The sequence below is a fragment of the Paralichthys olivaceus genome, chromosome 13, assembly GCF_024713975.1.
Source record: "Paralichthys olivaceus isolate ysfri-2021 chromosome 13, ASM2471397v2, whole genome shotgun sequence".
Taxonomy (NCBI): Eukaryota; Metazoa; Chordata; class Actinopteri; order Pleuronectiformes; family Paralichthyidae; genus Paralichthys; species Paralichthys olivaceus.
The window spans coordinates 5,479,343-5,506,990 of record NC_091105.1 but is presented as its reverse complement, the minus strand read 5'-3'; the positions used below and the strand labels follow the sequence as shown (position 1 = coordinate 5,506,990).

At 40.5% G+C, this 27,648-nt stretch overlaps 1 protein-coding gene across 2 annotated transcripts in view; it reads right to left on the bottom strand.

The window, feature by feature from the left end:
• Positions 1 to 6,605: 6,605 nt before the first annotated feature.
• The window catches only part of LOC109633480 (mannosyl-oligosaccharide 1,2-alpha-mannosidase IA), a 160,124-nt gene continuing 139,081 nt past the window's right edge, over positions 6,606 to 27,648 (bottom strand). Inside the window, exons 5-12 of one of the 2 annotated variants that reach the window (XM_020093373.2) lie at positions 20,499 to 20,593; positions 15,464 to 15,587; positions 15,264 to 15,357; positions 14,052 to 14,167; positions 12,075 to 12,294; positions 10,354 to 10,526; positions 9,174 to 9,289; positions 6,606 to 8,073 (exon numbers count right to left, since the gene is read on the bottom strand). In XM_020093373.2, the coding sequence (XP_019948932.2) occupies positions 7,932 to 8,073; positions 9,174 to 9,289; positions 10,354 to 10,526; positions 12,075 to 12,294; positions 14,052 to 14,167; positions 15,264 to 15,357; positions 15,464 to 15,587; positions 20,499 to 20,593 (1,080 nt within the window). In that variant the 3' untranslated portion in view covers positions 6,606 to 7,931. Of the gene's footprint in view, positions 8,074 to 9,173; positions 9,290 to 10,353; positions 10,527 to 12,074; positions 12,295 to 14,051; positions 14,168 to 15,263; positions 15,358 to 15,463; positions 15,592 to 20,498; positions 20,594 to 27,648 lie in introns of both variants that reach the window. The other variant, XM_069537109.1, reaches the window with a different exon arrangement.

The following is a 27,648-nucleotide window of genomic DNA, read 5'->3' as shown; positions in this document are numbered from 1 at the left end:
AAAACAAACCGATCGTTGTTGCTCCAGTTTATCTGAGGACTTGAAAGAAGACACCTTCAAGCCAGTCCACAGACTGAAGGCTGTCCCGCCCCCACTGACTGACACACAGCACTGGTAAACTGTCCAAATTCAAAACTGACATCCTTGGGCCTTTGAATCCTGGACCACAGAATCTGTCCGACTCTCTGGAGGAGGACGTTCTGGGTTTTGGAGCAGAAATGATAACGTGTTGTGGGAACTCTTCATGAATTGTTGCTTCTGTTTTGACGTCTTACAGGAGTGGACTCATGCTGGAGACAGGTTCTGAAGTTGTCCGTCTTTGCTGTATTTTCTCTGTACGTTCTCCCACATTAGCATACTTGTGTCTTTGTTCATAAGTTATGTTTAATTACTTCCAGTGTTGAAAACACGACTGAGGCAGAAACAACATTCAGCCATGTTTCATTTTGATTGACGTCTAGATTCCTGTAAACAGCTTTTCTATTGAGGACGCCATCAAATCCTGAGCGCCTCCGTCTCCTGGGAATCAAAACTCATATAATTGAGATGCAATCAAAATCCTGAATGCAGTTTTTTTTTTTTCTCAACCACAGATTGGATTTGCTTCAGAAACACAAAAGCTAAACAGCGCTGCACCTTCAGGACACGATGATTAAAGCTGAGACAATAGCGGCACAACTGTGCTGCAGCGTAAACCAATATTCCTCCATATGTGCTGTAACTCAGCCCATAACTCATCAGAACTTCACACACTGAAAGTTTACTAGCAGAAATTTATTTCACAGCAGCTGCTTTGTTTCCACCTGAAACCAAAACAGTTCCATTAAACTCTCTGGATTATACAGGAAATATAATATGAATAATGTTTTGTTTTCTGAAGTTTACTCAGATGGAAAATATTCTAAATAAATGTATTTATATAACTGCAATTTGTATAATGTTTGTATTGTGTTTGTGTTTTTACCTTCCTGCTCAGATGCTGAAGTAAAATAGTTGAATTGAAGCCAATCTAATCCTCATCCATGGAACACAGATCAGAATAAAAAAGCAATTTATCACCAATTTAAACATGTTGGTGTGTTTCTGGATAATTTGTGTCTCAAGAGGAAAAAAGATTCATTCAGATCTCAGGTAAAAGTACAAATACCACAAAAACAACTCAACAGTATAAGTTCTGCATTCACAAACTCACTTAAGTAAAAGTACAATAAGAAAGAGGAAATATTACTGTGTTATTGATGCAGTAACCTGTAGCTTTACTCTAATGTATCTACTATGGTTTCAATAAATAATTGTATTCTGTATACGTTAACACCTTCGCCTCCAAAGACATAAGTTGTTATAACTGCCAGATACATTTCCCTCTGGAGTATTTCATAAAATAAAGTAAAATCAAAGTCACACAGGTTTGTACTTGAGTAAATGTACCTGAGTACATTTAGAGTATGCCCTTGAAAGGTCGGGCTCCTGAAATCACCATCATCTAGTTTCTCTGTTCTTAGTTTTTATTATCTGAGGTTGTGAGATTTCTGCTCCAGAGACAAACGGCACCAGAAACAAGAAACTCAACAGAAACGTCTCTGTGTATTTCTCTCTGTGTTTTAACCTTCACCACAGTAGAGACGCACATAAATAAAGTTAATGTCCATGATTGGCCACAATAAAAGCAGCAGAACATTCATCATGAGTCAGATAATAAACTTCCGTGAAAAACTTCTCAATATTTCATCGACTCTATCAGAAAAGTGCGACTCTGGTATTTTCTCGGCTGTAAATCTGATCACAGAGCAGCCAGCACTGAGTCACAGACGCTTGTCTGTGCTGACAGAGACTATTTATGACGGAGAGTAAAACTATCACAATTAGCATTAGCTTTCATTTGGATTCACTCATGAACATTAAAACCTTCTCCCTGCACAGGAGGTAGAATATTACAGGAAATGGTTTCAAACGAGTTGTGAGAGTTCAAACTAAAACACCTTCATCCATTAAAATGTGGAGTGAGAAACATATTGTCCTCTGATGTGTTTCTTTTTTTTCCTAAAGCAGTTTAACCTCCATTCGATTTTAGTTGGAACCTTCTCCAGCTGTGTGACGCTCCTCGTGCTGCTCATCAACACTCAGGACTCATCTCGTTTGCTTGCTGACCTGTTTGAGTGGGAGGGTCGAACATTTGAAAACCAAACATCCCACAGGATCCACAGTGAATCTCCCGGGGAGAGATGATTATGGACGATGATTATCTGCAGCTGCAGTTCATGAGCTGTTCCACTCGACGTCACTTAGTGTTCGTCACTGAACTCATCCACTGAGGCTCAGAGATGATTCAGACAATAAAAGCAAATGTTGTTGTGACTGTTACTGTTGCTCAGATATTTATGATGGAGAGAATTTCACCTTCATTTGATTTCTTTTTTTTTTTTTTCCTTCCTGGAATAGTTGCACACTCTTCTGTGTGATTCTCATCGTCAAGAAGGATCGGAAATAACATCTCGTAAAAGCCTTTCTTGTTTCTCTGTGATGAATCGTAAAGACTTTAGTCGTCCCCTGACTTTTCCTCTTCTGTCAACACGAGGTTGATATCTGATGTTTTGGATAAATATATTAACAAGTGCTGGATTTTCACTGCAGCTCCATCTTGTTAGAAACCTGCCTGCTCATAACAACTAAACACTTCAGTGTGACGTGCTCATGAGTCGCTAGGATTCTGAATCCTCCTACGTCCGACCCCTGAGCCGCTGAGTTATTTTTCAGAAGCATTAGCAGATGATTATACAGTTGTGTTCCTATCCAGGCACTGACAAGGTGTCAAGGCAGCAGATGAGTGTCTGCAGTGCTCAGGATGTTCACACACACACACACACACACACACACACACACACACACACACACACACACAGCTAAATATATGTGCAGAAATAAACTCTACACACACTCGTGGATTCTTTACAGACAAACACACTCAGTAAAAACTTGCTCGCTCAATTACTTTCTCAGAATTTATGTTAAAAATTGATAAAATGTCAACCACTGAGATCCATGACTGGAAAGACTATTAGTTAGTTAGTTGTAATTAGAATGTATAATTGAATATGAATATTAAATGACAGCATGGCCGGACAAAACAGTTCCATTTCCCCAAATCAGAGTCGAGTTAATTATCACATTAAAGTTTTATTAATCCTAAAATTGGAGACGGGACAAAGCAGCAGGAGTTTCCATGTTGCTGATAACAAATATTAAAACTCGCTCGCTGTGATTCACTTGAGTTTTCAAACTTTTCAAAGTCAAAGATGTTTAGAGGAAGTAGTGACTGAAAAAGCTGCTTTTCAACCTGAATCCAACCAAAGTATTTGAGTTTGTCCCAAAGCAAGCTGCCTCCGGCTGCTGCTTCCCTGAAAACACACTCCAGAAAAACAACCAGAGTTCATGAATGAGTCCCTGAACAGAAAACAACCGTATTTTAATTCACTGTTGGAAACAAATTCATCTTTCTCTCTGAATCTGCGGCTCAGTGTCGTTAGAGATTTCATCGTAAAACTACAAGGTGGAGAGAGAGTTTAAACTTCTGTCTGTGCAGGAAATAACAAGATGATGATCAAATGGACAAACAAACATCTCTTCAGCAAAATGTCCACACACCGATTACAGGATTCTTTCCACGTGCATTGACTTCCTGAAATCTCCACCGGTCGAAGCTCAAAGCAGATAAATGATCTGTGAAGATATGTTCACTGTGTAATTAGAGTCAGGTCCCTCATGTTTGATTTCAGAGAACAATGAGGGAAGAGCTTCAGTCCAAATCCTTTCACATCCGCCCTGAGAGAAAATAACAGTTTTACAAACAATGACAGTGTCAACACAACCTGAGACGAGCAGCAGAACAGAAGGAGCAGAGATGAGGATTGAAAGTTTCACTCTGAGACGTTCACGACTTCACTGTGTGCAGACGATAGATGTCCACGTCTCTAAATGATGTTTGAACAAAGCTCGAGTGTCAGACGGTGACATCACAGGTGAACTGTGTTGGTTGGTTTGTTTGTTTTCGAGAGCTGTGTGAGACGACACTAGTTTTCCCAGAATACATCAGTTCTCATCCAGAGGTGGGTTCAGCATCGAGGATGACGAGACTGAACCTGTCACCGAAAAAAACAAAGCAGAGCTCCCTTCAGTATTTATTTCCTCTATTTCTGGTCTGACATTCTCTCTGTACAGTTGTCGTATCGTGGTTGTTCTCAGTGCGGTGTCTAATTAGAGCAAACAGAAGGTCAGGAGAAGAGCTGACGCATCAAAGTGCTTCGTGCGTCAGAGGAAAATTTAAGTGTTTGTTTGTTCGCGGCTGAAAATGTGCAGCTGAAATATTTCTAACGCTTTAAATATCCTGAAATGAGTCATTGTTGCTTTTTCAATTAAAAAGGGTTTTAAATTGTTTTTTTATAGAATGTTTCGAGCAGAGACTGTCAATACAGACGGAGGACGTGTCTCTGCTTCCTCCAACTATCCTGAAATTAAACCAGAACATCCTGAATACCAAAGCTGTCGTCGTGCTCCACCGCAAGGATCAGAGGGCGGAGCCACAGTCACCCAGTCATGAGTCAGTCTCAGCTGTCAATCATGACATTTCAACCTGTTTTTACAGCATCACATGAAAATTTAAAACCAGAAACATGAGAAATATCTAAAATGACAGAAACCACGTTTAAGAAAAATAATTTAACGTGTACTTTTAGTTGCCGGTTGAAGTGGAAAGCTGTTTAAATTAAATCCACCCTTCTGAACCCGCCGGTTTGAATTGAGCGGTTGGAGAATCAGTCGGCGTCGCCTGATAACGTAAACACAACAGAGCGCTGGTTTCCTGATTAGTCTCCGTTTACTAATTTCACATTAGTATCACATTGCACCAAATCTGACCAAATTCTGGAGAAGTCAACCACACACACACACACGCACATGCACACACACATTTTCTGGAAAGATGGGAGTGAAATAGTTAAATTCTAACCTCTGAAGACGATTCAAGTTCATGTTCAAGCTCTGTAAAGCAAACAACATGATTTGTCCTGCATCTTATTATTATTGCATCATGGTTTGTTCTTTTCAATCTCAGACATGTTGTAAATCAGAAGAAGTAAAAGCCTTCTTTTGTTGTATCGTCTCCTTCAAACCGGGACATCCTGTTTCTGTTCCTCCTCTTGTCTTAAATCACCGGGGACTTGAAAATGTGAGTAGGTGGAGCTGACAGTGTTTCGAAATCAAATCATATTTGAGGCAGATCTCCGCTGACGTGCCGGTTATTCCCTGTAAAACTGCTCCAGGCAGCTGGAGGACGACTGTGACGGCTCCTTCGTTGCCCGTCGGCAGGAGGTCCGACATTTCTGTTCCTGCTTCGCCCGCTCAGCTTGCCAGAGAGTTCAGGAGCAGCGAAGGAAAAAGAAAGAGAGGGGAGGAGATTATTTGCAGTGTTTGTCCTCCACCATCAGTCTCTGGTGCATTCAAATGGACAGTGATACTCCCACTTGCGTCCCCGAGCTTTGTCAGCCGATCTCAGACGTACAAATTGTGCCCTTCGCTTTTGCCCTTTTCATTATCGTGCCATCGCTGAAGGGATTAATGTTCACGCCGGCTGTAACTCAGATAAGATTTACACTCGCTGTTTAAACTCTCACACGCCTTTGCATTGGTTCTTTCCAGAGGTGTCAGTGAGATTAATGTCACCAGATCTGTGACATTTGAGCACCATTTTTCAAATTAGTATTAAATGTCAATAATGCATGCTGACCCGTTTTAAAACCAATGAAAAACCACTTGAAGCGATCAGAGTGAAATTAGGATTCAGATGACAGCAGGTGAAGCTGAATCGTTTTTGGGGGGGGTGATATTAAATCTTGCTTTGTTGGCCTGTCACAGTCAGAGGTGCAACACTTAACGACCCATAAGTCCTGGTCGTGACTTCCACAACCCTGAGACTTCCTCCGTTAATGAACTTCCTGGAGGAAAATACTGAAACAAACGTAAGCAGCACATGAGTCTAGTTCGTTCTCTCTCTCTCAGCTGATTGTTTCCAGTCAAATTAAGCAAACTCATAAATATCAGGCCTCCGCATATGTCATCAAGATTCATTAATAATATCTGGAAAATGTAAGAAAATTAAATACTTACTGCACTGCTGTATGTCTCCACCAACCAGAGAACTTTCAGTCTTCATGACAAATGGTCAAAATGTGAAGAACATGTTCTGTGAGGCGACCTTGATCTTAGACCCTCGAGAATTCACAAATGCATGTTTGTACTAAATTTGAAGAAAGTTCAAGATGTCCCTGAGATGTTGCGTTCACAAGAAAACACTTGATGACCTTTGACCATCAAATTCCAACCAGATCTTCCGAGAGTCTAAATGAACATTTGTACCAAATCAGAAGAAATTCCCTTCAGTTGTTCTTGAGATTTTGTGTTCACCCGAAAAACATAATTCCCTCCTCCCAACATTTAAGAAAGTGAAAATGATCTGTAAAAATCAAAATCACAGCAACTGAGACGTTGGTGATTTTAAATTTGATCAACACACAAAGAAACAAAGCCAATAAAAAAAGGACAGAACCACCGGATTGTTTTAAATGTACAAAGTTGCACAGTTATTTTTATCAGTATTTGAAAATATTCAACAATGAAAGTTAAAACAAACAGTAAGAATAAGTCATAACAATAATTAATATCAGCATTAACTAGACTTAAAATCAGAACTTTTTAAATGTTTTTCCTTTTTTTTTGTACTGAAACACCTGAGGGAAGCAAATCAAAAGAGAACCCAGAAAAAATAACCACTGAAGTTTAGAGAAATTAAGAAAACGATCACAAAGAAAAGTCAAGACAAGCTCATACAGGGGTCTCTCACTTCATCTGTATGTACAGCACATTCGCTCTGTAGCTGTGATGAAAAGAATGGTGGTGAAAATGAAAACCGGTCTCTGCAGTCTAACAGCCTTTAAATCAGTATTGGCAGCTCAATGGATTCACATGTAAAGGCAGAAAAACTACGACAGAAACAGGAAAACCCATTCGGAGCAAACTGGCAAATTCTTTCTTTTCCCATTGAGCTTGTATCACAGTCACAGAACCGACAGATCTCCATTCGTGTCTCTGATTTGAAAGGCTGAGAGGACTGAGACAGCACTGTCCCGCTTCCCGAACACAAGCCAACATCACCTGTTAAAATATGGTCCCTGGATGCATAAGACACGGAACACTTTCCTCACTTTAAAAAACATCATTCAAGCTTGTTTCAGTAGGAAACATGACATCAACATTAGTTTGGACGTGGGTTCCAGAATCACATTTCATATTTGTCTGTACATTAGTTAATAATCATTAGACTTCAACCCTTGTTCCGTCAAATCTCACCAAAAACACGTTTACTGGAAAAGATGGGAAGGAGATGCAAAGAAACCTTTGGTCAGAGAGTGGAACTCACAAAGGAAAAAATGCCGTGACAAGATCCGAGGAGAGTCATTCATCATTCAAGGTTAACGAAACAAAATCAAAGAGCAAAACTCAAGTGGTTTTCTATACGTTTCTCTCTCTTTCTAACAATATGGCCCATGGTTCAACCCTCCTCCCACACATTTGGGTCTGAAGTTATACTGGTTTCCTCACAGAGGAAAGAAGGAAAGAAAAAGGTGCTCTTTTCATGAAAGTCATGTTTGTCTTGATTGTCCACAAAAAAGAAGTGCCAGCAGGAAGTAACCCCGGCGAAAGGATATACAATCACAGCGTAAAACGACAACATCCTTTACTGGAAAGGAATTGAAGAGTCCATAACACGCTCCTGAAATACTCTGAACCTGCTTTGACTTGGTGTGTGTGCGTGTGTGTGTTTGCGTGTGTGTGTGTGTGTCTGTGTGTGTGTGTGTGTGTGTGTGTGTGTGTGTTCAGTCTTAGTTGGAAACCGTCTTATCCTGTGTGGCCTCGTCCTGCAGGCAGCTCTTGCGGATGATGGGCAGCGGGTGAGCTTCTGTGTTGAAGACCCAGTCCTCCAGCGGGAGGAGGTCGTCGTCAGAGAAGAGAAGGTACAGATACCTGCACGGACATGAACAACATCCATTTCACTTCAACAAAATCAAAGCTCGTTGGAACCTTCACTTCAGATTTCTACTTATTTTTTTAAATATATTTAATTGTTTTACAGTTTTACTTTAGGAAAATCGACCATAAGACAAAGTGTAACTGATGCTGCTTCACTTATTGAAGCTTCCTCCGCTGACTCACTTCAGTGGTAAACTACAGCAGGTGCATCCTCACGTTTGTTTTCATCGTAGAGTCCTATTTCTGTGGAAATCAGCTTTAAATACGGTTTTCAATAGATTCCTGCACGAAACAAGGAAGATTGTGGGGCGGAGAGTGATTCCAATAATCTGTTTCAATGTGAATGTGACACTGGACTATTATTTTCAGACAGACTGAACAAATCGCAAACCTATTCACTGATCTGAATAACCTTGTGAGCATGTTGTGTATTGTTCACTGACATTAACAGTGAACCAGACGATTCTATCAAAATACTGTCGCTGACATTTTTAGTTTCCTCAACAGAATTCGTCAGATTCATTCTTCAACAAATGAATGTAATATTTTCTTCGAGGGCTGATCTGAAGGTAAGCTCGTCTTATTTCTCTCTAACAGCTGCATGTCTGTATCTGCACATGAGCCAGTGAACGAGAATCGTTTTCTTACCATTGACTGAATTAGCGTCACGCAACAACGCTCCCATCTAGAACAACTAAATTATTCGCACGCAAAAATGTTTATGTCATGATTACCCACTGAAGTTTTTAAGTGGATGCACATTAAGAGCCGCAGCACAGTCTGCTTCTCAAAGTTGTCTCATCTCTCAGCTCACATGAAGCAGCATCCTGAGCGGTTTTGTTGCTTAATGACCCAAAAATGAGGGGAACAAAAAAAACCGAACACTATCTCTTCATCAGCCATGTTGCTTTTTACAAGCGAAGAGAAGAAAATCACCTCTAACGACTTCTGAGCACTGACGTACGAATCCTCAGCGTTCAGGATTCGACGCTCTATAACTTTCCATATCTGTGATTGTTTGTGGATGCAGAATGTAAAAGGCTGTTTGCCACATTCTGCGTTTGAGGGCGACGTGGGGAGGAAATAGGACGTACTTGAGTGTCTCTGAGAGGAAGAAGCTCTGCTGCATGTTGTCGTGGCTGACTGTCATGGTGTAAACGTCTCGGATCCCGGAGAAGCCAGACTCCACTCTGCAGTGCTCCTCCAGGGCCTGACGGGGGACAGAGAAGGAGAGTTTAAATGTGCGTACACATCTTGAAAAATGTTTTATATCTGGACAAGTTCATGTTCGCTGAGGGAAACGATGGAGCGTGTCAAGCCCTCAGCTGGCGACACAATAGAAGCTCAAGCTATGCTAAAGCTGACTAAAGCTAATGGAGAGAGTCTGAGCTAGCCAAGCAGATTAGCACATTATTACCCCTGCTACAAAGGGCTGGCTTATACGTTCTAATTAACAAAGACCCCGACGTGTTAATGCCTGATGTTCATGGAGAGAAGAGTTGTGACCACTTTCAACCTTTGTGCCAGATAATTAAAGGCCTGTCAAACTCGTCAGCCTGATCCCTCCACTAAATTAATGCTAAATCTATCATGTTAGTCCTCTGCAGTTTACTGCAGCTAATGTCCTGTCTATTGGCACATTAATAACTGTGCTCCCTGTGTAACCTTCACCTCCTGATGAAGGGGTTGCTTTATCTACAGGCTAATGTATAGCACCAGGAAGTATCAAGGAAGCTGGTTGAGGGTAATTGAGGTCGTTAAAAGAGCTTGACATGGAAGGTGAGTACAATTTATAAACTCAGACTCACTTAGACAGAATCATATGATACAAAAACATACGGCCACTTAAATATAACATCAAAATACCTTTATGGGCTTTTTTGGCAAAATCTAATTCTTACATGTTTACAGTCTGTTTATATGTTACTCATATAGACTGTATATAATGTAACTTTACTATGTTTCTGTGTTTTTTCCTGTAGTGAACATATTGTAACCCTGCCTGAGGCAAATGTGGGATTTGGGCTTTATGAATAAAACTGTGACTTCGTTTAGAGGCAAGAAATAGTCCTGACTTAAATAGTCCCACAGTTTCAAACCTCTTCTGAAGAGAAAAGACTTCAGAAACTAAGAGTAATATACTTAGTAGTATAGCAATGTACTAATAGTGTCTTAGGGAAACTTTCCTAAACCTAGTATGTTTTAAAGTTTAATACACTTCTTCTAATATTCAGGCCAATGAGGGAAATTTTAATCCATTATTTTGTATCTCACCTCAACGGCCTCCCATCCCCAGTCTCTGTACTTGGGGTCGTGTGTGAGTCTCCACATGTACATGTAGCTCTCGATGACTTCAGGTCTCAGGATGTAGTATCTGTCACTCAGCCTTGTTGCTGTAGCTTCAGCGCCGGCGTCGAATCTGAACGCCTCAGGTCCCAGTTTGGTGGCTGACAGAAGACAGGAGGAGGAAGACAAGAAGACAAAAATATCAGTCTGTCTCAGCCAGCAGACAATCTGCACTTCACAGATCTGCAAACCTTCAAAGCAGAAGCAACAGAACATCAGTGTTCAGAAGCCATTCGTAGTTCAACAATTAAGATGTCTCCAGCTGTCCAGACGGTCTTCAGGCTTTTCATATTCTGTTTTTCTTTCTCTTTACTTCTATTGTATTTTTTCAACAGCAATTCAAGACTGCGTGACAAAGAGATCCTATTCATGACTCAGTACAAAGTAATCTATTCTTGTCAGGGTCAGGACAAGAGCATCAGCACATCAGCATCTTATATTTAGAAACATCAGTAGTATTATTTATCCTTTTAGAGAGAATAGACACCCCCATCTTTGTGCACAAGCCATTATAATATACCTGAAATAAAAAGGTTACAGTTGATCATTGTCTACAGTCATAACCCGGTTTTCTCTTGAAATGCAATAATTTAAATTTTAGAATCAGAAAAACGTATATATATATGTCCTGTATTTGCAGTAAACACTGCAGCTATAACTCTGGACCAACTCTGTGAACAGCTGTAGCACTAACATGCTTTGCACAGATAGAATCAGGACCTGCAGCTTTCAAACGAGTAATTGGTCAAGGTTGAGGAGAGTGATTCCTGTACAGATGGAATCTAAAGTCATGCTGCCGAGGCCGAAGCCTCCCACGTCCGACATGGTTTATTTGAAAATGTTAATTCGCTGCTGCAAGGTTAAAACACTTATTTCCAGACAATGACCTCAGCGACCTTCATACAGATCTGATTGTGCAGGACGATACTGAAGATGAGCAGATGGAAGACGAGATCTAAATTGCAGGTAGGTTTGCTCATGTATTCCCCCCCCCCCCCCCCCCCCTTGTTCACCCACATTTTTCTTCTGGATAAATCTTCAGTCTGGGAGTGAAACACGGCCTTAGACTCTCCCTTAGACTCTTTATAGGTTGGAGCCACAATAAATTTTCCTAGGGAATAAATTTTTATCACAACCTTTGTTCTTCCATCCTCTATCTCCTATTTCATTCTTTCTCCTAAATTACAACAACCTGCAACTATTTAACACAGTTAGGGGCACGTCCTCGTCCGCTGCTTACAGCTGTGAGACGTTAAAGAATAATCAAGAACAATACGTTTAATTCATCGCTGCCGCTTATTAGGTCTGGTTATTAGACACCCTATTAGGTTGTCTCTGCGTTGAGACCAATTTAAGAACAATTCTAAGTTTGAGCCATGCTGGCTCCTCAGTCAGTCAGTCAGTCAGTCAGTCCACCATCTACTACAACAGCTACAGGACACACTGACACCAGGTTTGACTTTCACAGTTCCTGGATGATGAATCCTATAGACGTGAACCCAGGACCGCTCCTCAAGGTTGGTGCTGACATTAGTAATCAACTGTAAAACTGTGAGCCTCCTGAACCGAAGCTCTCCACTGAGACTTAGACAGAAAGTCTCCTCAAACTCCAAGTGCCCGTCCTCAACCTCCCTGCCGTCTGCACTCACCTGAGCGTGTGTAGCTCTCGTGACACGTGTGCGTGATCTCTGCAGCCAGGTCCAGGTAGTGTTGCCTCTTGTCCGGAGCTCCATCATCAGCTCCGATGCCGATCATTCCCCCGGAGAAGCAGGCCAGGTGGCCCATCTTGTGATCCAGGATCCCACCTCTCCACTCAGCCATGTAGGTGAGGCCACCGGTTGACTTCTGTACCAGGTTAGCTTCAATCGCCTGCATCACACACACACACAGGAAGAATTTGATGATTACTGACTCATGACAACATTTCACTCTTGGCTATTTTCTTTTTCTGTCAGGTTGCCATGGAGACAAGTGATTGACGTGATTTATGTTAAGAAGGCTTCTCCTGCCCCAGATATAATTTGTTTTGCTGAAGTGGCATTTCCCAGATTCTCTACGATGGTGTTGGAAAGTACAAAGTTAAGACGTCCCAGGCTGAAAAAAACCTTCTTTAATAAGTGAGTGAAAGAGAACGACTGGTGGAAGAGGAAATGAAGGAGAGATTTCTTTGTTAAAGTCTCAACTTCATTTTTTTCAACAAGTCTTCAAATGTAGGGTTTCCTCTCTGTGTAGCTGTTTGTTCTCAGTGTTTTACGTTTCATGAGACAGAATAGAGAAGGGCATCTCCTGAGATCATCTCGGAATGACTCAGCAATTTCTCTCTTTTACAGTCCTCGTCTTTCTCTCATGTGCTTGTCGCACATTCGGTCTGGCTGTGGCTCGTTTTGCGTTTGAAAGCTGGTCTGTGATATTCCGCCGCATCACACCGCAAAGTGCTGAAAATAAAGTGTAAAATCCCACTTTTTTTTCAGGTCAGTAAGAGTTGATAAAGACGCAACCTGGAATAATGGCTGACAAAAGAAAGTAATGTTTATAATGTGAAAGGATATAAATCCCATGTTCTCAGAAGAAAACGTTTTTCCTGAGGGCTGACTGGTGATTTTCCTGCTAATTAGCTGTTGTTTGCAGTAATTATTCAACAGTGTAACTGGAAAATATTCTCTCACTCAACACTGTGTTTTAATTAGTAATCTACTTTTGTTTGAATGCCAAAGATAACGAGTTGTGCTGCGGCTTCACCTCAGATCTCTGTGCAAACATACAGAATATAACTTAATCTGATAGCATGGGGGTCCTGGGCCATTTAAATACCAAGTCACAGGGGAGAAGGGGAGTCTATAATTAATAGATCTGCCTCTGGCTTGACCCTCTGATGAGAATGGAGGAAATCTCAATGGCAATCTTAAATTATCGTCTGCAATATTGTAATTGTAGCCGGAGGGAATGAGTTTTACTCCGACATTAACTCCATTAAAGAGAAAAACAGATGGCTTCTGATGTATTTTTATGCATGTGTATATACCGTACACCAAGTTCATGTTCAGACCTTTTTCTGTGGACAGTGGGGGCGCTAACATTTTACATAACGGTACATGAATATATGTATCTATGTCTAATCAAAGCTCTATAATCACATTGAACAGTACCAGGAACCTCTTCCTTCGATTGCTTTCGATTAACATTCACGCTACAGAAGAACAAGTGCACACAAAGTGTTTTGTACAATAAATAAGGTTTTTAATGGTAAACTAATTTTACTTTTAACTCAGTACTCCCTCTTCTGCACAAAATATTGCAATTGCATTTTGTCTCTTTTCACCACGGTACTGTCGTGTCTGTAGAACAGCATGAGGAATAAACAGGAAATGTTACAGGTACGATGTCTGATAAGAGCTTCAGATGTTGGGTCCTTTCATCAGCTTTCAACTTTTCTGTCAACTAAAACTTAGTCCTCGTGTCCTCTCGTGATTGTGTAAATCACTTGTCATTTACTTGTCGTCAGTGTCAAGCACTTTGGATACTTTTTCATCGAAGCTTATGCACATTACTGAGATTAGATTTATTTTATCTGACCGAGTTCTGCAGAGTCGTGCTATGCCTTCAAAGTAAGATTACATTTTCCATACCTCCAGTGCTCCATAGTACATCTTCTTTGCATCATCATCTGTCTTGTCTGACATCAGATATGATTTGATCAGGTACTCGTAGAAGCTATCCCCGAGACCACCGATGGAAACATGATCTATGGGGGGAAAAGGAGAGCAATCAGCTGAGTAACACACAAGTCCTTAGTGAGGGTATCAGGTAATAATAATAATAATACATTTTATTTATGGGCGGCTTTGAAGACCCCCAAGGGCCTCTTAAAGATATAAAAATGAAAAATATCATGATAACAACTAAAAAAATATTTAATAATTGGCTAATAAGTATAAAATCATCATTAGTAAGAGATAAATAGAACATTTAAAACATGCAGCTCCACTCTTGTTGTCTAAATGTTGTCAGCTCTCTTTAAAACTTAAATTATGTAACACACTTTAATCTTGTGAGTGGAAATTGAAATGAGTGGCTGTTGATTTTCCTCCAGTCCGCTTGTAAGTAGTACACATGCAAATTCATAAAGATTGATATGATATTGCACTGGAGGCGTTCGTGAGTGTTCATATATCCACTCACGCTCACGCACACCTTTGCTTTGTTGACTCCCCTGCAAGGTTATCACATGCAGCGCTGCTGTGTTTGTCCTTGACACAGACAGATGAGGGAGAGCTCTGCCGCCAAAGATTATTTTCCCTTTGTGCAAATAAATATATAGTTCACTCACAAACAAGTGGTCTCTGTAATCATCCAGATTATGAACCCTTTTCAGTCCAAGCATCATGTTTTCCCCACTTTTTTACCTCCTTTCAGGTAAATCTGAAAGATCCAATTTCCTGAAGTAATTGAATTCATTATCATTTTAATAACCCAGAGCAATGGGAGTCATATAGGCATTGCTATGAAACTGATATTAAAAAGGAAAGGAAATGGATGGTTGACACATGAGCAGCTAGAAGAGCTTTGGCACATGAGGTGAATCAAGGTATCTTGGTTATGTGGAAGCCGAAGAAAAGGAATAAATGTAAAATGACACTGAGTGAACTCAAACTTTGACCCCAGGGAAGAAAAACCTTTAGGTAACATGAATGATCTTACAGTGTCATTAGAGTGTATGTTAGCTTTTAAATAATGTGAGCCCATGACCTTATCCTTATTACAGACCTGTCTCTATAACACCTGAAACTAATTTCACATATGTTAAACGAGTACTGGTGTTCGGTAATTACAACACTTACGTTGGACCCAGTTGCCGCTGACTGGACTGAGGAAGTTGGGATACAGGCCGTGAGGTTTTTCAATCTTGTTCAGAAGTTTCCTGATGTTCATCACCTACAGAGACATCACAGTTCAAATGAACATCACCGCAACAAGGCTGAAAGAGGTTATAATATAATACTAAATAATACCAAGGAGGAGAAAAACCGCAAACACAAACCTTCTCTGTGTAGATGGGATTGTTGGAGAGCTCGGTCAGATGGACGAATTCCAGGTGGAGAGTCCCGAACTCAGCCAGGATGCTGCTCCCGGCTGAGGCCCAGCCCCAACTCCAACTGGTTCCACTACAGCAGAAACAACATCCACAGGTAGACTAAGTACCACAGGTGTCACATATAGAAGCATAACACAGGTACAAAACAGAGTTAGACAGACAGACCCACTGTCAGGACCAAAGTTTGATTCTGTTTTTGGATAAAGTTTTGGGCTTGAGATAAATTATTCACAACTGCAGCTTGTAAGAAAAATAAGGAAATTCTTTCTTAAATATTTGAGTTGATGCTTTTCAGTCAATGGATTTGAAATCTTCTTCTCAGTGCAGCTAAATCTTCAGAATTTCATCCTGTTTTGACACAAAGTTCTCGTGTATTTAAAGTTTTACTGCCAATGGCTTCACATGATCCTGTTCTATCTGCAGCATTACTTGTACCCTCCAGACAGGAGAGCAATACCTCTTCCACTGTCTGTCATAACTGATTCTCCCTCAGTTATTCCACTGAACACCACATTAAGAACATGCTGCAGCTACAGAAAGTTGAAGAAAGTAACCGACTCAGTGCCCGATGGACCTCTCAACTCAAATTCTGCATCATAGCAGACACACTTGAGTTTTGCTTTTTATTTCCTTTTTCCATGGAAATCAATAACCTTCTCCTGTTTGTCTCCAGTGGTCTCTACAATACATTTAGCGCATTCGTACAAAATAAATGGATCTATTTAAACTTTGAGCTATCATCATGTCATTTCAGTCAGCAGTGTAGATGAAATGAATCTCGAAGAAATGGACCATGTATCACCTAAACAGAAACAACAGCGTACACAAAGATTTCTTTCTTTCTTTGTCAAATGTGATTTATTATCAAATATCTTTTACAAGTTTGACTGTTAATCAGACAAATGGAGCTCTGAATGCATCAATTTGGGAGATTTGGGCTGAAAGTCTTCAGAAATATGGCACTTTTTCACCCTTCTGTCATAACTCTGTTATCGAGTTACTGAGAACTACATTTTCCAAGGATAACATAATGTCACATCCAAAAATGTGCTAAGAAATCACAGAAAAATTTTCTACTACTGGGAGGAGCGGCTCCAGCACATTCTCAGTGGTGCTAAATTGCCAAAATGTCAAAAACAGAGCTGAATTTCTTCGCCCACCACATAACATCGTCTTTCTGTCCCCCACAGCATCATATTCAAAATGTTGAGGTTATCAGTTGTCTCTCTTGAGTGTAAGCTGTGGCCTACTTAAATAAAAATAAACCTGTTATAATTCAAACAATTAATTGAGAAAATAATTGGCAGATTAAATGATAATGAAAATAAGTTGCAGCACTATCAAACACTGCATGAGTTTAATGACATTCAAAGAAGTTCATTCAACAACAGCTCGAATACTGATGAAGAGCCAAGGTTATAATAAAAAAACTAAATTAGAAAAACAAAGTACAGAGACCATGTGTTTTGTGTTTAAGGTTTGTTGATTCATTATAGATCAGTTTTATCCCCAGCAGTTGAATTTGTCTGCCACAAACAGAGATAATATGCAAAACAAAAACCAAGTGTTTCTACTTTTTTTTTTTTTACACCATCTCTCCAAGACACAAACTGGGTGAAAGCTTAGATGATACATGGGACACTTGCAAATAAGTTTTGTGTGCAGATGTTATGACATTAGTTCAAATATGTAAGGTAAATTAGATTTCTGTCTGTCTAATGAATTCACTGCTGCCTGTCATGATTGATGCTTGATGTTAAATTAAACCTGAAACCTGACAGTAGTGCAGCCAAGCTCTGTGTATCATGTCAACGGCTCGAAGGGTGACCTGGAAACTACAGACATGAAGTGCACCCTTCAGTTTGATTTCTTCAGGTCGGTGTGGGTGATATCACTCTGTGAAAAATCGAAACTCAGGAAATGTGTGGTGCACTCACCCTCGGCCATGATTAGTAGAGCCAGAAAGTACTAGAGTGACTTCGCATATACTCTAATAGATGCTGGGGAAGATCAGACATCCAATAATGATTTGAAGTAAATTTGTAAGAGGAGGAAGAGGCGAGGTGGGGTTTGTGAAGGTGGAGGGGAATCAGAGAGTTTAGCTCAGTGAATGCATCCATTTAAAGTTTGAGGGCTACATCATTAGCAGCTCTGGTTGCAGTCACATCTGATTCCTCCTTCAAGAAGAATCAATCTGAGAATCAGGGAAGGGGCATCGCGGTGGGGGAGTATCCACATCACTGCCGCCTGGGGAGCATCAACACTGGCACTCGTTCAGGAATCATTTCACCCCATTTAACAAACACACTCATGCTCATCCACTGCAATCCGAAAAATAATCACGTGCAGAAAATGATACAGAAAAAAAAATCAATATCACAGGTCACGCTTACTGTGTAGATGGAAATTGGTGTTTGTGCATTTTAATAGAGGAGCTAGATGACTTGATGATCTGTGACGTTGACGGTACGATGACAGATTTCATAAATTTCATGAATGATCTCTCAACATATGTAATTTAACACAGTAATACTTCTATAAACAACGATCAGCTATAGGAAAAATTTATTTGGGTGGGGCTAATAATTATTTTTCACTATGAGTTACTGAACTTATTATTTTATTGAAAAAACTTCCACCAAGAATTCTTTACTCATTTATTCTTTACTATTTAAATTTATTTAACATGTTGGAAAATGTATTTATTAATGTATTTGATATAAATGTATTCTGTGATTGCCTGCCAGTGTTCAGCCGGGTTGGTGGGTATGTAAGTATTTCGTGTTGCATCTGTTGATTAAAACTGCTTCAAACGTTTCTTCAATAACGTGGTGATGCCATTTTCTCCTCTTCTGAAGAAACTCTTAAGCATCCTAAAAATTCTCCTTCCTCCCCAGAAAAGTTTTCACCTCAGAAGCTCTGAGAACGGTTGAGATGCTTTGATGCTCTTTAACTGAACAAAGAGGCCAATACATCACCATTGTTCTTGTTATTTGTTCACTGGGAGCTGCTCTTTATTCCAGGAAGCTTGGTGAATACGTCCCCCGGTGTTCAGTAACATCTGACCCTTCACCACCGTATCTTTTGATGCATCATACAACCAGAACCATGCAGTTAATGTGTATCTGTCGATATCACACAATAACACATGACATACAGGAAATAACATCACTTTTGCTTTGTGAGAAAAGACTTCCAACACTTTGTCGGAGCCACAGGCTGTGCAGCAGAACTCTACTCCCCTGTGTGCACAGTGTTCGCTGACTGCTTGTGTTCTGCTGCCATTGCATAATTATGATCTTCTCAAAAGTGACTAGTGTGTGTGTGTGTGTGTGTGTGTGTGTGTGTGTGTGTGTGTGTGTGTGTGTGTGTGTGTGTGTGGTGCAGATGAAGCTTGTTTGTGTCACTCCATGTGACCACACTGTGGGCAGCATGGTTCCTCCTGCCCATCTGTACCACAGGCCCATGTTGGTGATGTAGCAGGAATTAACTGTAGAATAAGGTAATTAAATCTGCCAGCAGCTGTCCACTTTTCCGGGTGGGTTAATTGGTAGCAGGTGGACGACAGTGGTGCCAGGAAGTAGCTTATAAGATTAGGGAGTGAGAGGAAGATGCAGGTTTCCTGAATAATTTACTAGAAGAACGTAAATAAAGTCCAACAATCAAACATGGGTGCGTGAGTTTGTCTTTGTCTCACATGATACTTTATCATACTTTCTTCTTCTGTTCTTTATGCCAGTGGTGGAAAGTATCAAAGTACATTTCACCCTTTATAGCCCCCGATTTAGAAAAATCCTAGATCCACCACTTCACTGGTGAATAAACCCATTAAAATGGATTTGGAAGAGGCCAAGACGAGACTCAGCCACAATTCTGCTGAACAATGTTGCATTAGAGAAGAGGCTTCATTCAACAAGTCCTTTTATTGTTAATACTTTCAGTATTTTTAAAAGAAAGTGTGTAATTACTTAGTAGAAAATGTAATGCTGTACTTGAGCAAATATTTGTGTCATTATTTGTATTTTTACTGGAGTAAAATGTTTGAGTTCTTCCTCCGTCACAGCTTCACGCATCGTGCTGCGTATTGATAAAGCCAAACAGACGCTACGTCAGTCTATTTGTACGAAGGCTAGCGATGATAATTTGTCTGTCACAGTCACTGACGCCGCTGTTATCAGCATTCGTCAGATTTTTTTCCTGTAATCTTTTCAACCCTTATATGAGTCTCTCTTTAAAACTGTTAAATCAAAAAACGAGAAGCACGTTTGTTATCCACGCTCCGCCTTAATGAGGGTTAAAGCCAAATCTAAATAAAGAACTTGAAATTCACGGTCAAATCGCTCTGGAAATTAAAAGCGCTCGCAGTTGTGTGGCATGACTGTGGCATTAACAAGATTTTGTCAATAAAGATTTTTAGATTAAAAAGTAAATTGTTTGGAACGGATTAAAAATTAACACAACTCATTTAAAACATGCAAATATTATTCATATGATCCTCCAAAGTGTTTATGAGCAGATTAATTCTAATCCAAATGTCATCGTCATTATAAAGCCTGGCCTGCAGATGCTCCGTTATCAATACACAGAGTTCAGGGCCTGTTTGAATAGTTTTTAAATTCTCTTCCTTTGTTGCTGTCATTTCTGCAAATTTACGTGGAGCTGAGATTTTGTTTGGTAATTACCGATTTGAATCTAGTTTTCTTCTTGAGGCTTCTTCAAAACGTTTATTTTTATATGCAGAGCTGTGCGGCGCGGATGTAACTGAACACTGAAACTGTGTGTTGTTGATCATAACTTTACTTTAATGGCTTTACTATAACAGCGTTTTTTCCTCCTTGATGACGACTTGTCCATTAAACTTGGCTCTATCCACCACGCTGTGCAGTTGCCAAGAAAAAACTTTGTGTGTCCTTAAAATGCCACCCGGCCATCTTTTATCAGAGGTGGACATTTGGAGGTGAGGGTCGGTGCTGAGACTCACCTCCCCAGGTTGATGACTCCTCTGGGGATTCCTGTCGGCGTGTTGAAGGCAGGCAGCAGCTTCTCTCCCAGCTCCATCGCTTTACTCCTGAACAGCTGGAAAATACAGAAGACGGGAAATTGTAAAATCTGGTCAACAGACTGAAATGTAATAATAATGATAAACTTTATCCATGACAGTAAAAGATGTCAAAACAAAACAATAATGAAAAAAAGGTTAAAGCAAGGTTTACAATGCAATAAAAGAAGAGACATGTTCATTAACTTAACAGCAAGATCATAAAAATAAGTTTTGAGCAGTTTTTAAAACAGCAGAGAATGCATTTCTAATTTGGTTCCAAATCTTCTGCAGCTTCACTGTTTATTTTTTGCAGTTTGAGTGCGACACGTTCATCAAGTCAGCACTCAGTCACCTCAGTGAGCAGACAGGGACATAATCTGACAGAAAATCTAATCAGGCTTTAAAAACAAATAATCCATCCTCAGTGTTACTGGCTTTTTTGGGTCAGCCAGTAGAATAGATTATAGTAACGTAGGTGGGACAATATGGAAGATCCGATTCGTAGCACTCAGAGCGAAGGTAGAATCTGACTCTCTACGTTTCCTATACTGTTTTTTTATGTTGCTGATGTGGCTCCAAAATCTAATTCAGATTCCAGGATGACACCCAAGATTTGTACTTCAGATTTGGTCTATAGACATAAATCTTGTCTTTGTAAAATACTTATATTTCGAATCACTAATTTATCAAAGAAATAAAAAACCTTCATGTTATCTAAGCTTTGTAAAAAATCACAGTGAAAGTGTTGGAGTCCAAAGCCCAGTTTCCCCTCTGAAGCTAATTATGTGAGACTTAAGACTTCCTACACCAGAACTCTAGCAGGATTAAAAACAATCTCATCGATGTAATCTACAACAGTGCTTCCTCCCCCATAGCCACCGTCCAGAGGCAAAGTTAATGTATCATTTTATGAGCTGGATTATCAGTCACCATATCTTTAGCCAGAGGGAACAATCCTTGGGGACATAAAATTGGATGGTGAAGTAAGACGTTGAAATCCTGACAATGAAAGGAGACGTCTGAGGAGACAAAGAGGGTGAGGCAGCAGAGCAGAGGAAAGAGGAAAAGAGACCGGAATCCTTGGAGACAAGATGGAAAAGAGAAAGTGACGGAGAAGAGAAAGACAGAGGGAAATCTGGACACAAGACAGATTAGAAAAAGGGAGTTTGTGAGTTGGGCTGCGGGGAATCAGCAGATGACAGGAGAAGAATAAAAGAAAATTACAATGGGTTTGGTAGAAAACAATTTCCTGTACTCTGAAGAAAACAATTTTCTTTTAAGAGAAAGTGAAGTATTACTGAATACTTACTCTTAAAATACATAACAGGGACGTTAAAGTCTGACACTAGGTAGATAATCATGCTTGTTTTGAAACTTCCGTTTCAATGGATCATGTCAAGAATTATGTTCCTGTGAATTCATGAAGTTATTTTGTGTGTTTCAACTTGAAAGCTGCAGAATTAGCGATTAGCACATCCTGTTTACAATGTGCCTGTTTGTGTACAGACGACTATCATTGGTTTAGTTTCATGTTAAGATGTGACGATTCTCAGGCAACAGAATTTTAAAGTAACGATATGTGACAGCGTATTCACCTCAACATCCACTCTTCTACTTAATGCACCAATTTCACATTTCTCTTATTGTGTTTGCATCAGACATTAGGGGAAAAATAATGTGATATTTTGTTATCTGCTCGCTGTATGCTGGCTGCACACACAGAGTATAAAACAGATGCTTATCAGACAACACCTAAACACGCTCTCCTACACTTACTGATTATTTTTCACTCCCGTATTCTTGTTTACTTGTTAATAAATTACTTGATTAATTATAGTAAAAACCCCTTTGGCATATATCAGCTCTGTGATTTACTGTACACGGCACGCAAGCTAAATTAAGGGCAGCGTTCATAAATCTGTCTTCGCTGTCGTGCTGCTGGTCTCCGGTGCCACACTGAGAGCCTCCTCCAGCAGTGGAACTTCATTACTGAAGTGCTACAGTAATTAAACTTTGTGTGTTTGCACCTTCCTTCTCATCCATCCATCAGTAAACTACAAATCGCTTATGATCTTGATTTAAAGTATTTTTCAGACTTTCTCTGTCTGACTGATAAGAACAGCAGCATGCGGAACCCAGCAATGAGCAACATCGATCGGATGTGACAGCCGACAGGTCGCTGTCCTCCCTTTCAGTTGGAATTCCCGGTTGGATGGTGGATAAAGGACACAAATGGCTTTTCTATCAGGCGTGTTGTCATCTCTCCCATAGCAAACAACATCAGAGCTCTGCAGAGACGCTTTGAGAAACCTTTCTTGACTTGCCACTTCTGTTTACCAGCAAAACCTTTGTATCTGCGCTCGTGAAGTTCCTGCAGAGCTTCACTGCAGCTCTTCATCTAGGGTCTCATAACTTCAAGTCTTCATCAAGTGGAGTACGCAGCTCGGTCTGACTGAGATATGGTAACAGACGATTCTGACTTTCCTATACACACCTGGTTTCTTTCAATGAACCCAACAGCCAAACCCAGATGTCGCGCTGATAGATTTTTGATATTTTGAGCTTCATCTTTTTCACTTGTACGTCCACTTACATTTCAACAGGCAACTTTCAGTCAACTCTGAACCACGAGTGAGCTTTTATTGTGCATGGACAATAGACTGTATGGGTCATAAATCATGGCTCCTCCATGTAAGTGGATGGGACATGGACCAAACTAAGTCAAAGTACATGTCAAATAAATTTTTCTCACTAATGAAAAAATGAGGCCTTCAAAGCAAGATGGCTGCGTTTGTATCAAGGGTATTTTGTTTATTTCTGGGTAGTGGGAGGAAGTAAAGATGCATCGTCCGTCTTTATGGTATGAACCAACATTTAAACGACACAATGCTGCCCAAGAAATATTTAGCAGCCAAGTATCCAATTAGTTTTAAAATCCATAAAAGTTTGGCACTATCTGTTCAAAGGGCTAAATCTCTGAAATGTCTCTTCTATGTTAATGTACATCTACTCAAATCAAAGCTGAGACTTGGCACTTTAATGTAGTATCCATTATTATTATAGATATTATTTTAATTCAAATTGAATGTGCTGAAGCTCAGAGCAAAACACATTAGAATATCAACAGACTTATTCTTGAAGATGGATTTGTATCTTAATTATATAAAGCAAGGCAAGTTGTCTCACCTGGTTTCTCTTTTATTCACATTTGGGACACTCAGGTCTGATTAGACAGGTGATGGGCAAAGTGAATATATAATGTGACTGTGACTGGTTGCAGATGTGTTTTAGTAGCCAGAGAAGAGCTTCATCAGCAGTACGAATGCCAGACTGTGTCAGTGATTCTGAGAGAAACTGTGGGCTTTCAATGCGAGAACAAAGCCCTGTCGCTTTTTTCACCTCCTCTTTCTTCACATTACAGAGATGGAGGAGACAAAGCAGACTGGGAACCTGATCTGCTGAGGAGGAGAATTGGGTGCTGAGCTCCACTGAAGGCACATTTTGTCTCTGCTTCAGACGACTGCTGGTGGTTTCCTTGATTATGAGATTAAAGCTCATGAAGAGGGCATGCATAATGTTGTCTTGATACACAGTGGTTTTTATGTAACCTGCCTCTATAAGAGGAAGTCACCTACGGGTTCTGTTTTCCATAAACAGCCAAATCTAAAAACTAAGTGGGTGACATATTGTGACTCCTCTGATGTGAAAAAGGTTTTAATCTTAGACCATAGATAAATAATTCAGATTGACAATTTAAGAACATTGATCTAAACCCAAACTCTTATACATCACCATTTTACACCGACATGCAAGTCATCTCATCATTCTCTCCCTTTGTCTGTCCACACAGAGTCTGTACTGGGATGAGTACATCCATTCTGAAAGCAACAAAATGGATGCTTGCACTCAGACTTGTACTTTACACTGGTGAGTTGTTTGGATCACTCAGGACAGATGTTAATATCAGACGTGATCGGGGTCTTGTGACGACAGCTAACATCTGTGGATGAGCCAGAGAAAAAGACGGAGGTCTAGTTTTCTCAGGTAGTTTAGTTGGTATCTTTGATATTTATGCCGTCACTCTGTGGGCAAACAAAGAGCCACATTTGCCATAATCAATGCTCATCTGCTCAACTGAACTGAAGCGAAAAGTTGATTCTCCTGGTTTGTTTAGTTTCTCTCCCACAGTGTGGATCATTGTTAGAATCATTTTCTTTTCTCTGTATCTTCATAGGCCTGGCAGGGTTACAGAGAAATATTTAAACATAAACATACTCTACAGATATCTGAGTCAGTGGGTGCACTCACCACTGATAGAAAGGAGCATTACAAGTTGGTTTCAGTTGTCTACACCAATATTTCTACCCTTTCGGCTGCATCTGAAAAGACTGACTGGAGTAGACCTTGCCTTGCACATTGATTTTGTTCTTTATTTCACAAGCTGCTGGTGTGAGAAGACTGAGAAGCAGAGGAGCGGGCAGGTCGCAGCAACATCACCAGACTGCAGTTCAACAAGTATGGATCTCGGTACAATCAACACTGTTGCCTTCTAGTAAGCGTCATCCCTGCTTTGACTATTCAGTGATGGCTGGTGCATACATTGAGCTGCATTAATAGTGAGTAAAATCCATATCAAACATTAAAGGTCAATTTGAGGAGGATTAGAGAAAGCCTGGTTACTATTGCTTTGCAGGGTCTCTACAAACCATTAGCAAAGTAAGTGTCATGAACACTAATTTAAAAAAGATACATTTTATTATCTTTTGCATCCGTGCCAGGGATTTAACTGCAATTTCCTGCTCTGTTTTACTCCACAGAGCTGTAATGTTCTGCATGCGACTCATTCCGAAGTCTCAATCAGCCGAGCTGGCTGAGTGACATTGATGCCTTGAAGACTATGTGCTAAGTTGCCGTGCGCAGTCCCATATCAGCCGCTCACGCCTGATGTCAGAAACGAAAAGTACCCTGCATAATTTATGCAGCACGGCATCGCCTGAGAGCAAGTAGGCGAACATGCTAAAGCAGATCCAATAAATGAAACATGAGACCTTCTCAGAAAACAAACGCAGCGGTAAAATGTAAGTACCAAGTCCGAATTGGAAAACAAACAAGTGGAGAATGCTCAATCGAGCCCCTGCTGGAAAGGCCCAGCTCTAAATTAGTCCACAATACAGCTATATTATTAAGCAATATTCATCGGGTTAAAAGTTCTTCTCTCAAGTACATGAGCCACCCACAATACTTCCCACCCCTCCCATTGACCCACTAAACAGGCCTCATACAAATGATTTCACAGTTTGCTTACTGCTGATACTGTATAATAAAGCAGACACAGATGCTGTTATTTCGCTACAGTCAATTATGCAATTATTGTGCACATATACCCTCTGCCTTGTGCCTCAGCTCCTGATGTGCCTAATTACTATAAGTATGAAAGTGCACCATTATATCGACCATGTTTGGTAGTCACAACCAGGAATTAGGATTATGGGTGGATTAAGGATTCTTGTGTTTTTTTACAGTCACTCAACCACATCTTCACAACTGGTCATTAATGGGATGTTTCAGTTTCAATATAATAACCACCAAATGGCAGCGTATGCTAACAGTTGTTCTTTGGGAAATCAGTTGCACCCATTGTGGATTGTTCTGCCTGCATGATGTGAACGAGGAGCCAATCCAGAGAGAAGGGTTAATACCAACAATGTTCAACTGTGAGGAGAATACATGGAGCCTAAGAATGTTTCTGCAGCCATCTGTGAGCTTCCTGTCACAGCAAATCATCCTTAGCCATTGTGTTCACACCTTGAGAGATAATAATGTTGGCACACTGGATCCCATCAGCTACGACCTGTGCCACACACACTCAATGCTCTGTGCACGGAAAATAACAGCTCTCCTGTCACATAGCAACACCCTTATACCTGTTGACGCTCTGACGAACATCACACACGATCCTCCCTGCATCAACAGATCAGACCGAGCCAGTGACCGACCAATCAATAATTCAACCGAAAATTGCTTCAACCTTTCTGCCATCATGACTGTGGGAAGAAGAACAGGAAGAAGTGGTTGCTGATGGGACACTAAGAGGAGCAGCGGCCGGAGAAGAAACGTCAGGTCCACTTCTCATTAGAGGCATGGTGGTGTCTCACAGGCATTGCGTAGGAGGACAGCAGTGCACCTCTCGGCCCACTCAGCCCGACAGAATAGCTAACAGGTACCTTCCTGTGTAGGCACAGGCAGACAGAGCTCCCCAAGAAGCTGCAGAGAATATGAGAGTTCTTGTTCAAGTCTGAGAGAGAAAAATCCTCTGAGACTGACTGTCAGTCACATGCAAATGGCTGAGACGCCGCACGGCTGTGTGGGTGATGTATGTTTACACACACTTTATAATATCCTGTCAGCAACTTCTCATCAACAACAGAGTATGAAACTTTAAAGCCCAGATAGATTCACACAGAGGTTGTAATGATTGATAAGAGTAGCAGTGGATTCAATACAAGTTGGTCCTCAGGGAGGTGCTGGACGGCCAGGCTAGGTGGTCATTACCATCGAAATGGTTTACGAACCTCAACATAAAATAAAGCTCCTGATCTTTGTTTCGTGTCCTCTGAACTCTACTGAAGACTTGACCCTCTACATTCAATTTCTCTACACTGAGCTGGCAGTCTGGCAATTCTACCAGGTGTGTTTTAAGGAAATCCCTCATGGAGGAAAGAAAAAAACATTTCAATACCTGGAACCTTATCTGGCACCTCAGGGTATAAGGAATATGGTTGGTTTTCAAAGCTAGCTTCAATACGGCAGAGAGAGAGAGGGAACTCAATCATCTCTCAGTCAACAGAGGCATTACAACAACAGCAAACCTACAGCAAGGATAGCAAGAAACCAAAACAATATTATGCCAAAATAATCTTATTCATATGCCTTGAATATCTGATGCTTCTAGACGAAGGGTTCAGACTACCGTCTTCCTTCTTGGATCCACACTACACTCTGCCGAGGCACAAATATTCACAGATACAGTATATGCCTCCTGTAGTTATGCCAAACAGTGAAAACTCATGCCAGCAACCTTGTGAGGGAA